Source organism: Cuculus canorus, chromosome 2 (genome assembly GCF_017976375.1).
Source record: "Cuculus canorus isolate bCucCan1 chromosome 2, bCucCan1.pri, whole genome shotgun sequence".
NCBI lineage: Eukaryota > Metazoa > Chordata > Aves > Cuculiformes > Cuculidae > Cuculus > Cuculus canorus.
This window is the reverse complement of record NC_071402.1, coordinates 4,026,029-4,042,187: the sequence shown is the minus strand read 5'-3', so window position 1 is coordinate 4,042,187 and position 16,159 is coordinate 4,026,029. Positions and strand designations below refer to the sequence as shown.

Below are 16,159 nucleotides of genomic sequence, written 5' to 3'. Positions count from 1 at the left end.
TTTGCACCATTATCAGTTCTGCAACATAGCCTTAATAAAATCACTAAAGTATTATACATCAAAAAGCATGCACTTTGCCAGTGTTCCACAGATAGTGAGCATTTCACGGGTATAAATTCATTAATAATGCTCAAAGGGGACACACAGACTGTGGCCATAGGAATTCTCTGCTGTGCATCATCTTAACCAGGACTGCTGTATTAATTCAATCAGAAAACCAAGTTTATTTTCACACACTGTGCAGATGTAGAGCTGAGTCCTCACTCAGCTGCAGAAAAACACCCCTACATATTTCAATAACATTCACATTAAAAAAAAAATAAATGCCAATGGGAGAAGGAAGGTGGAAGCTGAATTTTGGCTTTTCTTCAAATCAGGAGCAATCAAAACATTCTGCTATATGGACACACTAAAAAAAATCTCATCAGTGCTAAGAGCCCTGAAAATATTCTTCTTATTAACTCCTCCCTAAATAAGAAAATTCTCCTGCTAGCGTCTAGCAAAGGATCCAAAAATGCCACATGGACTACATCCCATACACACTTAGAAAAGGTAGTAAGCTATGACTGTTATTCAAGGCAATATTGTTCTTGACCTTATGCATGCGATGGGCTAAAGCCAAATGTCCAATAAGGAGATATACTCCTCCGCGAGCTAAGCAATGCAGGAAGCCTGGTTTAGACAGCATGGATCATTGCTGTGGTCAATAAGCCTCCATAGAAAGGGCATGAAGCATCCTTCATGCCACTAAAAGCTCAGACTCATGGCTACCAGGTAGCTACCAAATGCTGCTTGCCAGGAGAAAAAAAAAGGAAGGAAGCTTTACCCTCACTGTAGCGTCAAAAGGGGATGCCTCTGGATCCATGCCTCTGTGTCCAGCTGGACAAACACATTTGTCACTCTTGGTGCGCTGGGCCAGTAATGAACAAACACGGGAAAGAATGATACAGTGCAGTATGTCATACATATTGGAGAGCATTGTCCAGGATCATTTCTAGTCTCTTTTTGAGGGTGTTGGAGACAAACCAGATATACCCACTCACAAGAATAGAGATTGGTTCTCACTGACTCTTGGACACAGTAATTTATCTGGGCATTTGATAGTTACCTTCAATGCCTAATGTCGGAGAGCCCATTCATTCCAAATTCTCTGGCTAAGGAGGCAGATAAATTCCTTGGGAGCTCGGATTATTAAACCAAGGGTCAGGGAAAAAATATCAGTCAATTTTTCTTGCTACATATCAGTACTTTAACAAGCTGTTCATAGACAGGCTTCACTGGAGAAAGCTGTCAGCAGTGCTTACTGGCCTTAGCTCCTTATCCCAGTTCCATGCATCATTTTTTTTTTCCCTTTTACTCCCATTCCCTTCCCAATTAATCCAGGGTCAACTGCATTCAGCCGACTCCATCTAGAGCTTTCTATGGGCATTCACACTTTGCTTGCCAGGGCTTCCATCTCCAAGCAAGTAACACACAAGTGTTTGTGCTCGTGCTGGGAAGAGTTTTGACCATGATTATTCACTGTGGAGCCTCATACACACCCTACTCACACATTTGCAGCCTGTGTTGCTGACTAGACCTTTCACTTTCTTTGAGATGAACTCTCACAAATTCTCTTGCCACTGACACAGTCCTTATTCTGAATGACTCAGCTATCAAAGGAAGGAAAACCATTTCAGAAAAGGGAATAGCCCAGTCTGACAGTAAGAATCTGTCCTCATTCAATGCTCTTATAAACTCTGTGCATAAGAGGCAGAAAGTCTGCATGAATTTTTAAAGGACTGAGGCAAATTTGGGTTTGGGGTTTTAGGAGGACCCTGCATCTAGGTAAGCAAATATTTTTTTCACTACACAGACTATGCTGGCTAAATGTCCTACGTGGCAGGACTACTATTCACCATGAATCCCTATTCTCAAAGGCACCGCCCTCCCTTGCCTGCCTAACAGTGTCATTTTAGGCAGAGTCACATTCACCTAGTTAGTATGGACGTAAAATTGTGGTAGTTTTACTATATATATCCACAAACAGTACCATTTTTCTAATAGTCAAGGCTATAACCTACCAAACGTTCACTCATTGTTCACCAACCATCTCCCAAGTTAGAGGATTTTCAAGGAGAAACGTGCATCAACCTTTGAAGGAAAGGGGCAAAGGGGCAAAGGAGGAAGATTAAGCCATGATTTGCAGCTGAGAAAGCAGAAAACACTGCTCCAGAGGTCTCACCTGAAGAGCTGACCCTCTACTTGTTTCTGAACATAGAGATATATGCAGCACTGCCAGCTCTTGTGATTCATGGCATACTGCTGTTTGCTGGTGCAGCTCCCATGAGACACAGGCAGAGGTGCTGGTAGAGCATTCAAGGCTGTTTGCATGCATCTGGCGATGAAATAGGGGGCAATGTGAAGGATACATCAATGTTCAATGTTAGGACAGGATGAAAGAATGGGAGGATTGAGGGGACAACAGCTGCTGGTCCTCTGCTGGACACCCTGGAACTGTTTGGTCTGGAGATGCAATGAGTCAAAAATCAGGATGGGAAAAATCAGACCTCCTGAAAGAGGGGATGAACAGGAGGGTGGAAGGAGACAGCTGGAGGAATTCTAGAGCTGACATCAGGGGCAGGAGAGCACAGTTAAAACAAAAATAAGCTGCATTTAGCTATCTGGACAATTAATGATAATTCCGAGATCAAAAATAATTATTGCAATTAGAGCAATATGGATCTATTTATGTAACTGCTCAGGAAAGAAGAAAATTATCTAGCCATGTTTTTTCAGTGCTCTGAAGAATCAAGGAATTTATTCTTAAATTAAAAAAAAAAAAAAAAAGAACAGTTTAGGAATGCAAGTACAATAGTTACTCTGCATGATAGAAAGGCTTTCCTGGGTTAAGGATCTCCAGAAGTTACTAAGGTGGTTTAGACTACAAGTAATTTGGTACATGCAAACATCTTTCCAGATTACATCAGACTCCACAGAGATTTTTTTACTCTTATATCCTCTCCAGTCTCCTAAATTTAGTTCCAAATTTTCTGACTATTATTATTATTACTAATTTTAATCCTCGAGTTTGCAAAACAGAATATATGTGAATTGAGGCAGATCTGATCCACTGATGAAAGCAATGGATTGGAGAGAAAAGGAGAGAGACTGCAAACCAATCTGGGAGTTTATATTGCATTGCCAAGGTCAGTCAAGTCCATCAGGCAAATTACAGTGTATAGAGCCAATATAAAGAAAGAGAAACCCAATTTTCCCCTTTGTTCACAGCCAAATCTTAGTAGAAACTGCATTCACATACACAAAATCAGAGCCATATCCTAAGTACTTGATTTTTGTATGCAAGCTGCATTAAGGGAAGTAGCTTTAATAAATTGTGCTACATTTGGAAAAGCCATTTTAATTATCTAATTAGCATGCATACAATGAAAACTAACTGTGCGTGTTTGTGTATACACGTATTTAGAAGAGAGAGTTTAATGAACTGGATCTATTGCAAGTGAAACTGAAGTTTCATTTTCTTAGTGTTGTGCCACGTGATGCAGGTTTTGACATTGCAACACACTTTTCTGTCTATAAAATACCTTTGCTTCTTACATTTTATTTTCTCTAAGATTCATGATCTTTGGCAAATACTGGAGGTAGGAAAAAAAAAATAAGGAAAGGAAAAAGCTTCACAAGCATCCTAGTCTGATTTCACATTCAATACAAATTAAAAAAAAAGGAGGAACAAAACCCAACCAACACCAAAAACTAACAACATGTACACAACCACAGGAAATTTTCTTTCACTGTGGTCCAACATTTTCTGTTATCTACCTACCATTCTCTGCCACCTGAAACCAGCACAGGCAAAGCTTTATATGGTCAATACATGTCCTATCATCATTAATCACCAAAAGAAAACAACAAAATGAAGTAAGACTGACAAAAAAGTGTCCAGCTATAAAAAAAGGACAGAAGAAAAGGTGAGATAGAGAGAAACCAGCAGCAATTCAAACGCAACTCACAGTCCATCCTGAAGCTCTTGAGTATCATTTGAGGTTCCCAGAGATCGAAGGCTTCTTTCCAGAGAGGTCACTGTGAACAACAATGGATAAACTGAGTCCCTTGGATGTACCATTTACGCATCCACATGTCATGGTCCATGACATGGTGGGACATGACCACTTTTAGCAGGAAGAAAACATCCATCCCATGGACCTTGCACAGATCTCTGACTCTGCCAGCCTCAAACTTTCTAACTGTTCATGTTACAGCAACTGCGTGAAATTTCCAGGGCTGGAGGCAGTTATGCTTTCTGCCAGGAGATCAGGACAGCACACTTGAGAGTGCGAAAATCCCCCTCAAGTGTTCTATACATTGAAGCCCCACAGAACTGTGTATGGCGCATCTCCAGCTGGATACATGCCATCAATGTAAAGTCAAGAAATTGCATAATAATTATTCATAGCTCTGAATATCGATTAAGAGGTAGACTGTTGTCCATTATGATATCTTCTATCTCATTGCTCCAGATTTTAATGATTTTAATACTCAAAATACTTTCTATGTTCTGGCTCAAATAAAATGGGGTGTTTCACTGTCATCATAGAATCATAGAATGGTTTGAGTTGGAAGGGACCTTAAAGATGTCCAGTTCCAACTCCCCTGTCATGGGGAGGGACACCTCCCACTGGATCAGGTTACTCAAAGCCTTATCCAGTGTGGGCTTGAACAGTTCCAGCAATGGGATATCCATGACTTCTCTGGGCGCAAACATCTCTTTTCTTTGAGCAATAGAGCTTCCTGGATGTTTCCATCAGCGGAGGAGAACAGTCTGTCCTAAAGACATCTGAAAGCAGGAAACATGGTTCATGTTGTAAATAGTAACTTCAGATTTAAGAAATATACCTGTTTGTATGTGTGTATATATGCCAGTATAAACTGGCAGAAAACTAGTAGTACTGTTGCCTTTTTACACTCTTGAATGTTCACTGTCACAAATTCACTCTTAAATTAACAGCAGGTCACTACTTTTGGACTTAGCATATCAAGTATGCAAAGTACTTCAAGCTCTTCCACAACGGATGATGCTAATTAAATGGCATACTTAATATTTATATGTGGGATTTTCTCAGGACACTTCTAGTTGTTAAAACTCATAACCCCTTATTAGTCACACTTTGATTAAGGAGGGGGAAAAAGGATCAGACTGCAAACATGGCTCAATTATTTCCATAGAAATGTAAGAAATCCTCTGTTTTAATGACTCTGCAGATTGGACTTGGCCTATAATTTTGAATAAGTAACTTTACTATTTTTCTACTAGCAGACAAAATCCCCTCCACTGTTCTGGGTTTCACTGTTGACATCAAAAGTCACCAAACAGCACAAAAAGTAACTAATGTGCCTGGACAACATGGATATTCAAAACAAGTTTAAACACCACTATATATTTTCACCCTGCTTGATAGATCTAAATAACAGATTTTAGTGTAGTGTTTGGCAATTCAGTAAAATAAAGCCCCAACACATTGTCTATAACTGAGCTAATAATTATTGTCCTTTGCTGAAAGCAGAATGTTTTACAAAATAAATTGAGAGTTTTCACTAATAAACATTTGTTTCTCTTGGAGAACAGCACTGATGCTGCAGAGATCCTGTAGATATTGTAATTCCCTCCCTTCCCAGCTCCACAATCCTAACAAATTACTCTCCCATGCAACCTATACACTGTACATTTCAGTGACAAAATTTTGCATCATCTAAAAATACTTCTGGGCCCATCAAACCTTCAGGACAAAGCACACCTGGTCCTTGGAGAACAGACAGCAACTCAAGGTAGAGAAAGCATTTATGAGGGCACTGAATTTCTAAGAATGTGCTAATGTCATGTGTGCAACTCCAGAAGGGAAAACAGCAGCTACAGCATCCAGGCACCTTTCTCACCTCAGCTGCAAAATCAGGACTATTTAAAGTGAAAGCTACTCTGCCAGCATCTTCCTACAAATGAAGATGAGCTTGGTAGAAGACAGGTCTGATACACAGACAGTTCTCTGCAAAAGCAGTGCAGACCTTAGCTACTGTCTGCTTTGGAGAAAAATGGAGTAGGAAGCAGTTTTCCTATTGCACAAAATCTTTCAAGACTTCACGTAAGCACCATTTTACACCAATGCAAATTCAAGAGCTTTCACATTTGCTAAATATTTTTTAAAAGAGAAATATACACAAAAGAACTCGAGATGGTAATGCAAGAAAAGAGGAAAATGCTTGTCACTCAGGTGAGAAAATGACTCAGATTTAAGTTTTCATCCTAAAATTTTATCTAATATTTTAATTGGAGAATAATATTTATACCCTTACACAAAGATCAGTTATCCTAAAATGACAAGATAGGAACTCCGAAAGAGCCAGAGGCTGGCATTTGATAATGGCTCTTATCCGGCAAATAGAACTAAGACTCAAACTTGGGTCTCCAAGGTCTTTAGGGGACTGTGCTATTTTGGGATGGATCTAATTTGATTTGGCCAAGAAATGCTCTGTTAAAATCTATTTAGTTCCTGTGCTGGGTATGGAAAATCCCTCTCAATCTACCAGTTCTGACCATGTGAGCAGTATCAAAGACGCAACACATCAAGCTGTGCTGGAGAGAGGCTGTGAAGCCAGTGTTAAAACAGACATCTTACTTTAAAAGCCTTGTACACTTAATTTTTGAAAGATGCTAATCCCCCAAGATGAGGTGACTTTTGAAGAGATCACTGCTGTTGGAGCTGCACCGATTTACATAAACTGAGAGTTTGGCACCAGTTGTCTATGCCGTTGCAATCTTTAAAATCAATGAGGGATAAGAAACCATCCTGAGATGACAACAGAGACTTTATCATACATGGGGGATGCTGAAAAATCCTTTGCTCAGCCTCTCAGATCAAGGTGATGGAACTCTGCATGGCACCAACCTGTCACTGTGAATCATTAATGACCAAAAAACAGGAATTAGAGGGAGAAGAGACCCATTAGAGTGCTCAGGTTCTCCATCTTGCCAGATTTCTCCAGTATGTTCTCCACCAATCAGCCCTCCAGACATGATACACCAAACCAAGTCCTATTTTGAGAGTGTTATTTATTTTACTTATTTATAAGGCATTTAGTGAGAGGCAGCTAAAAGCCATACAGTGAAAGAAATGCAAAGCCTTCATAAAAATGAGTAAAAAAAAGGCCATCGATAAGACAAATTCAGCCAGTTCTTGAGCTTCAATTTGTGGGGTTCTTTTGTCCTTTGAAAGGAAAAATTAGCTAAACAAAAAAAACCCGTTAAGCTTGCATAAGTCAAATCACTGTCAGCAAAACTTCCCTATGCTTGACAGGGACCATCCCTAAAGAATTAGACAGAAAGAAGGAAGATGCTAAGAATGGGAAAAAGCTCTCTCTACCCCTTGACCATTCTATACAAAGTGGGATTTAAAAAGAGTTTGTAAACTCATCACCTGGCCAGAAAGCGATCCATTAGCGCATAAACAGAACCAGCTGTCCTGGCTATGATTTTTTTATTCAACACATGAGGAACATTTCCATTTTCATAGCAGGAAAAGTGAACAGGAGGCATTTATATGCGAGATCAGCCAAGATCAGCTCAGAGCTGCAAAGATCTCCCTTACTCAGGAGGCAAGTCCTGAACTGCCCAAGAAGAATTTTAATCATCCCAAAGGCTCAGAATTCTGGGAAACAAAAGAAAAAAAAAAGAGTAAAGTGAAAAGATACAAAGTATGCAGTGTTTATTACTTCTGTACTGTTAATACAAGTCAATGGTGGCTTAAAATCCCAGTACAAATTTGACTTCTTGTTTCATTGAAAACAGAAATTCCTTAAAGACAGAAAAAATATAGCCAAGACTTCCCACAACTTGGCACTGTGGGAACCTAAACTACAGAGACATAGGATTGGTAGCTTGTGACATCTCCAGCATCCCAAGAGGTGAAAGAGCATTTCAGGTGCATGGTTTGATGTCTGAACACAATGGGGAACCTGGGAAATCCACAAGAGGCTGTAGTAAGACAGGGATAGAAGGAAAAATAGGATCTGGATTTATGCATACATTGGATTTATCCGTACACGGGATTTACGTAACCTTGAAGGACGTCCAACACACCATGCCCAGTGCAACAAGAGTGCAAACCATCATCTGGTGAACATCTGCAATGCAGCTACTCATTTCATGTTCAGCTGCATGCATGGTGGTAGACAAACAACAGCACTGACTTCTGCTACATGATCTGAGATGGACCTTGCTGTGTTTCCTGAAAAGACCATATGGCACAGTTGCACAGGGCAGAAGGGATCGTGGGCATCCTTTCCCATTTCATAACCCTGCAAAGTTCTTTACCTAACGTGGATTAGCTCTACCAAATCTTAGCAGTACACTCAGCATCCCTCTGCTGAAAAGCTGTACCTACTTCTGGGGCAAAGGCTATGAAGAAGACACACACACACTGAATGAAACTCATTTTAGCAGACAAAAAAATAATATGGGTGGTGAAAAGAGCAACAACAGTAAAATACCTTATGGGCATTTCTTCAACCTAAAATCACCTTAAAAAGCATTATAAATTCATAGAGTGATAGATTTTTAAAGACTAGAGAGAGCAATTCTGATTATCCAATCTGATTTCCTACCATGAAATTGTGTTCCATCACTCCTACATCAAGACAGCAGACTGTATCTGGACTAAGGTATATCTTATAAAAAGACATTTGAATCTTGATTTAAAGGTTCGAAGCGATGCTAAATCCATCACGTCCCCTCAATAGCCAGTTCTAATGGCTAGTTATCCTCATAGAGAAAGATTGAATTTGTCTAGCTTTGAGTCCTATCTTTTGATCTCATTACGTGCAAGAATGTTAGATTAATGAGCCCTATGCTATCTATTTGATGTCTTTTGTCCCAGGGAGGTTCTTACACATCACGATCAAGTCCTCTTAGATGTCTCAAACGGAAGTTCAGATAGCAAGCATTTTAAAGTCTGATTTGCAGACTTCAAACAGTTGTCATAGCTCTTCTCTGTACCCTCTCCAATTCTGCAAAATAGTCTTAAGTACAGACACTGTCATTACCTGCTTCACAGAGCACTCGACACAGACAACTCTTAACAGAAAGCACATCATCACTCACTCTATACCATCTAAAGAGGAGAAACAAAGACCATCAAAAATTGCTCAAAACCTAATTGAATGGATCAATATAATTTTAACAAAGAATAAAAGTGGAAATTGAATTGTGACATTTCAAAAAAATATGAGCCACTCATCTTAAGCGTTTCTCAGGGTGAATGCCACTACAGCAGGAGAAATATCAAGTCAGCCCTAACCTGGCTTGTTTGGATATTAATAGCATGCAGTTTTATGAGCAGGTTGCAAAACTTCACACTGAGCCCTTGGTTTGGAAGCAGAAGTGTTACTTCCATTGGCAAAGTAAAACTGTTAGTGTTGGAGCAACCAAGATGGATGTGGTTATACACCCATTTGCAATAAAGTACCAGTGATTACAGCTGAAAGGTTCAAGTTGCTATAGTGGCCACAAGCCCAGGTCATAGCATTGGAATTTTCTCAAGGAAAAGCTAAGGAAAAAGGGCCTGAGGGTTCTGGCAGACAACAAGGTAATCATGAACCAGCAATGTGCCCTTGCTGTGAAGAAGGTGAATGGTATCCTGAGCTGCATTAGGGAAAACATCACCAGCAGGTCAAGAGAGGTGATACTTCCCGTCTACTTAGCACTGGCGAAGCTGCACCTGGAGTGCTGTATCCAGTTCTGGGGTTCTCAGAGAGAGACAAAGAACTACTGGAGACAGTCCAGCAAAAGGTCACAAAGATAATGAAGGGTCTGGAGCATTTCTCCAATGAGGAAAGGCTGAGAGAGCAGGGACCATTCAGTCTGCAGAAGAGAGGGCTGAGGTTGGTTCTTGTTAATGCCTATAAATACCTGAAAGGAGAAAGAAGAAAGTGGAGTTGGGTTCTTTTCAGTTGTGCTCAGTGACAGGATCAGAGGAAATGGGCATGAACTAAAATGTGAGGGTTTCCCTCTGAACATCAGGAAACACTTTTTTACTGTCAGCACCAGCACAGGTCGCCAAAGGAGGTTGTAGCATCTTCGTCCTTGGACACATTCAAACGTTGTCTGGACATGGTCTTGGGCAACCAGCTCTAAGAGGCTGGACAAAGGGAATGGACAAGATGACCTCCAGGGATCCCTTCCAACTTTAACCATTCTCTGATTCTATGAATTTCCCAACCTTCTACAGAGCATGGCTGTTCTTCACCTCGAGCACCATCAATCCCACCACTGCTCTCCAGTATGCCAGTGGAGAAATACCACTGACAACCCAAAGGGGACTGTCAATGGCTGAATTTCTAGGACTCTGCTCTGTGAAAAAAAGCTGTCGAACTTGTGGCACCCAAGCAGATTATCAAAAAACTATGAAAACCAAGTGTATTTTAAACAACAGTTTGTGTAATGCATTTATCAGTCCCTCCTCTGAAAAATAATAAAAAATAAATAAACATGAAGTGCGCATTCCCCATTTCACTCTTAACCCATTCAGAATCATCTTCTATGTGGGGTAATTGAGGTTCTGACAAACTACTAAAGTATCATAGACTCAAGCAGCTTGGAAGGGATCTCTGGAGGTCTCTAGTCCAGCCTTCTGCTCAGAGAAGGTCCACTTAAGAGCAAGCTGTTCAAGGTCTTGTCCAGCTACGAATATCTTGAAGGATGGAGATCTCACAGAGTCTCCAGGCTCTTGTTGCACTGTTTAACCACTCTGATGGTCTGAACTTTTTCCTTCATATTGAGTTGGAATGTCCTATGTTTCAGATGTGCGTTGCCCTTCATCCTTCCTCAATGTACCTCTGAGAGATTATGGGTTCATCCACTCTACAGCCTCCCATGAGGTAATTACAGACAACAAAATGATTTCTATTAATTCATATTCAACTTGTGGTCGCCCAGTACCCACAGTTCTTTTCTTCAAAATAGCTTTATAGCCAGCCAGCAGCCATCCTGTCCTGTTTCATAGGGTGTTTCCATCCCAAGGCATGATGGAAAGTGTGAATTAGTTTCCTTCTGATTTTACAGCAAACTGGGCACTTGAATAACTTCATGGAGCCTATCCAGAACCTACATTGGTTTCAGGCCTTCACCTTCTGAGGTAATGGAGAGAAGCAACAAGGCCTACAGTTCGTGGGACAAGGTGCATCCAGATTGCAGGAGGTCCTGAACTCAAAGTAATGATTGTTGAAAGTAAACTCAAATCTACCAGTCCCTTGTAATCATAGAAAAATTGCTGCTTGAGTTTTCCTGGCAGATGGAGCATACACAATTCCTCTAAAGAAGAGATGACTATGTTTTAGAACTTTTATTTCCCATCCTTCTTTCAGCAAGTATTCCTTTCTACAGGGATACAAGACTTACCCTTGAGACATGTGGAGAACGATTACAGAAATAAGGAGGCATTGAGATCCTTTCTTTAAACCTAGACCAGCCCTCTGTGTCCATGAGGACTGGCTGACAGAGAAGAGCCCAGACAGAGAAGCTGTCCAGATGACTCAGAAGCAATTTCAAGGTCCAGCATAAAATCAGCACTCCATAATTTTAGATCCTTGTCTGACACTAGTGTATTTTAGAACTGAAGTACCATGATATTAACTACTATTCAGCAATATTAGGGCCTATCTATCGCTCCAACCCAACCCAACAAAACTAATGAGCCAGAGAATGCCTCCAAAGTAGACAAGCACTCTGCATCTCCAGGGTCCAGGGAGAAATGAGTAGGAATAGCATCCCTGCTGAACCTACAGAGTGAAGACTAATAGAAGAGTTTTGGTGTTGGTGTTTTTATAAGGGAGATAGATGTTTTGCAAGATCATATGACAGGCTGTGAACACAGTAGTGCTGCAGCATATTCAAAAAAGAGTCTGTCTTTTTCCACCTTTCTGCGCTCTAACTCCCTATTGTAACAGATGACACAATTAAAAATAGAAAAGGATGTGGTCTCAGCAAGGATTGGAATATATCTGTGCCTGTTTAATGGAACATATGGTGGAATATTTTTGCATCTTTAAAAAACTGTGTATCGGACATGTGCTGGTGTTTGTGAGATGCAGCAGCAGAAAAACTGTATTAATATTGCTCCCTGACAATAGGAGCTGTTATACACTGCGTACATGCATACAAGTCATCAGCAGGACAGCACAATTGACTAGGAAACCTTTCATTATACGCACCATTGGAGTTAATTCGGAAGACATTGGCTGAAGTTTCCTGAAAAAGTTCCTGTAGTTCGCTCGGATCAATCTGGGTTGCTGTAAAGACAAAAAGAGAGACGTTATATCAACAACGGATCACTTTGAAAGGGGCTCATGTCCCAACTGAAGAGGGATGAAGGCTCCTCCTCACCCTGAAAATTTACCCCAACTAGATGGTCTAGCACCATCAGTGCAATAAAAAATGTTACAGCAATCTGATGGATACAGCCGACGTGAATATAGACAGTGTTTGCAGGGTTTACTAACAAATAGAATACAATTTTTTTTTACTTATTCATTCAGTGGGAATATCAGACCTATAAATGAATGAGAAACCACAAGCACAACAGCATGGTTAAGTACTGCTTTCCAGAGAAGGAGTAGATGAGAGCAGGTCTTGCCTTTAGAAAAGGGGAGGAAGCAGTGAGCAGAACACAAATGCGCCATGGGCTCAAAGCTCTTGGGGCAGGAGAGAAATGGAAGTCCAGATGGGTCCTTCACACATTCATCTTCCAGCCCCCAAGACAGCCTCCTCTTCTCCCTTTTTCTTCCTGATACTCCCAACTGCAAGGGTCAATGAGTCAGTACCAGGAACTGCTATTGCTGCTGCCAAGATGACTTCTCTGAGCTTCATTCCCCAAGTTCCACTTTGGCCAAGGTACCCAAATCTGCCCTATAAGGAGAAAATTGAAACAAGGTCTTGACTGCTTGGGTTTTGGTTTAGAGTTTGTCGTTGTGCCTTCATTTCCCAACACTGAACTATACAAAACTATCCTGAGCTCCTTCACAGCTTCATCATCCCCAGAGGACAGATATGAGGCTGGACTTGGCCATATTACAGAGAAAGTATACAACATTTAAATAAACTTTAAACGGGCATTGGGTTTTGATTGGCTATAGTGGCAGAGAAAGACTCATTTATACCTAAGTCTTTGGCACCAGCTTTCTGGAGGCAGCTTTACAATAGATATTTCCATTATTTAGCCCCATTCTGCCTCCCACTGCGACAGATTTTGCAGGTTTCCCAGAAACTGTTCTACCTGAAATGTTGGCCAAGTCCCAAAGCACCACAGGGCTTCTACACCTGACACACAACAGCATAATCAACCAACCAGAGCTATTAGGAAGCCACTCTGAGCAGAAGCATCGCAGAAACTCAAATGGGGCTACAGTTCCTATTTTCAAGTCAGCAGACTGTGACTGTGACATATTCTGCATCCCCTAACCAGACTTCCCTAAGCTGCTAAAATACCACGTTCCTAACCTGCATTTGAAAGAGCAGAAGGTCATAGTTGGAGCAAGATGAAAACCAAGATTATTGAACAAAACAAGAAGCCCACTAGATGCACTGTTGAGGTTGGTCCTGAGGATGCATCCCCTGGTACTTAAGGACAAGCTCCAGATGCAAACAATGCAATCGGGGGATTTGCCACTGCTTCTCACGTATCTCACCCATAGCAGCACTCATCTGAGACGATTCAGCCCTATACCAGCTGTAAATAAAGTCCTGGATCAGTCTGTCAGGTTGACACAAATCCATGGCATTAAGTGATGTTTAATCCAAATGCACAGGAGCTCACTGCTAGAGATTTTCCCACTCTTCCTGCAGTTCCTTCCAAATCAGCTGTTCCAGACATTCCTTTCTTTCTCTTTATATATGAGGCTATATAACACAAGAAATTAGCTTGGGCTTACCCATCCCCAGTGAGATCCACTTGTTACTAATGAGATCTTGCTTTCATTAAAATGACAAAAGAGCAGCACAGAATAAGATTTTTAGTTCTTCACAGACTGCACTGACCTCAGTTAAAGAAAGTTTTTCCTGGATTTTCAGTCTGCCAATACACTCTGGGTTAATAATACAGGAGGATAGATGGCCAGGACATGGCTTCAGCTTGGCTAAATTTCTAATTGCATATGCCAAGAGAACTGGTCCACACATTTTGTGGAAAACTGAATTTGCATCAGCAGATGTTTAGCTTGGCCCAGTGATGCCTTTCTGAATGAAGCCTCAGATGAACCATGATGCAACCAAACCAGGGCTGGAAATTCCTTCAAGTCCTTCATTATAAATACCCAGCTAGGAAGAGCATTGCGTTAAACCCCTTAAACAATATGGACTTAAGCTTTCAATGTGTTCACATGTGAGAATGCTCCTGCAGATTCAGGATTTAAAATGCCAAAACCACCCCAAAAGCAAGGGTGAAATATGCCAAATGCTTCAAAACGCAGAAGAAGCACAAATTTCATTGTACGAACTATGCATTCCTGCATTTCAGAGTCTCCACAAAACCATGGGAAATAAACACTATGCATCCAGAGTTGGACTATACAGTTCTTTCTACCCAGAAATTCAAGTGCTAATTTGGGAGAGTGGAATTTATCCAGACTCTCCTGGGTGGACATGGCGAGACCTATGTGCTCACCCTCTACCACATTTCCCTTATGGAAAAGAGGCAAAACACAACAGGACAAAGTGTGAGGATCATATTATGAAGACGTGGAAATATTTAACTTTTTAAGCCTCAGCATATTTATTTTAGACAAATGCAAGAGAAGTGTGAGAAGATGAACTCCCTCTCAAAGACTTTTGAAGACTTCAAATCTCATGATTCATAAATATCTAACACAGAGTGCCACAACCTCACACCTCAAATAAGTGCAAATTAAATGAAAAAACAAAGGCAGATGCAACCTTTGGCCAGAATTCTGAAATAATTACTTTGAAAATGCAATGCTTGGATAAAACTTTACCTGGAACACTGCACTGAATCTGCCTTGCAATTCCATAGAATCATAGAATGGTCTTGTTTGGAAGGGACCATGACGGTCATCTAGTCCCACATCCCTGCAGTCAGCAGAGACGTCTTCAACTAGATCAGGTTGCTCAGAGCCCCATCCAACCTGACCTATGAATGTTGCCAAGGATAGGGTATCTACCAGCTCTTGGGGCAACCTGTTCCAGTGTTCTACCACTCTAACTTCTTCCTAATATCTTGTATAAACTTCTCCTCTTTTAGTTTAAAACTATTACCCCTTGTCCTGTTGCTACAGACCCTCCTAAAAAGTTTTTCTCCATCTTTCTTATAAGCCCCTTTGAAGTACTGAGAGTGCACAATAAGGTTCCTCAGCGTCTTCTCCAAGCTGAACCCCAACCCTTTCAGCCTTTCTTCATAGGAGAGGTGTTCCAGGCCGTTGATCATTTTTGTGACCCTCTTCTGGACCTGCTCCAACAGGTCGATGTCCCATCTGTGCTGAGGGCTCCAGAACTGGATAGAGTATTCCAAGTGCAGTCTCACCAGAACGGAGTAGAGGGGCAGAACTACCTGCCTTGACCTCCTTCTTTTGATGCAGCTCAGGACAGAGTTGGCCTTCTAGGCTGCAAGTGCTCATTTCCTGCCCCTGGACTTTTTTTTCACCTTACATTATGCTGCTAGTTCTCATTTTACTTTGGTTTTCTCACAGAAAATAGCAACAAGGAGGTTGCTTTAACTGCTCCAATTTCCTGCTTGCACACATCAAGCAGAGTTGTAACTATTCATGGAGGATTCAGCAGTTCAAGCAGACGCAAAACAATATAAAAACAGAAGCAAAAAGCAAAGTAAAAATGCATGTGTACTGCCAAGCTTGTACTGCCAAGCTAAGTGAAGACCTACCAGGACTGTGAAAGAATGTGAATGCAAAGTACATTTGTGACTGATAAAAAATTAAATGTCTTTGACTACATAAAGTGAGTGTTAAAATATTATGATTCCCCAAGGAGTATGTGGTTGCTGATTTCCAGTAAATACTTTGCATGCCCCAATGCTAAGTGTTCAGGGCCACAATTGGGAAAAGGTGACTTTTACTTACACTGTGGATCCTGAAAGCTGTGAAGGGTTTT

General features: G+C 41.0%; 1 protein-coding gene across 7 annotated transcripts in view; it reads right to left on the bottom strand.

Moving 5' to 3' along the window:
* TSNARE1 (t-SNARE domain containing 1) overlaps positions 1–16,159 on the bottom strand; it is a 520,265-nt gene that overhangs the window by 328,009 nt on the left and 176,097 nt on the right. For all 7 annotated transcript variants that reach the window (XM_054057786.1, XM_054057779.1, XM_054057785.1 and 4 more), the window contains 2 exons: positions 12,256–12,333; positions 4,011–4,080 (listed from right to left, as the gene is read on the bottom strand). In XM_054057786.1, coding sequence (XP_053913761.1) covers positions 4,011–4,080; positions 12,256–12,333 — 148 coding nt within the window. The remainder of the gene's footprint in view (positions 1–4,010; positions 4,081–12,255; positions 12,334–16,159) is intronic.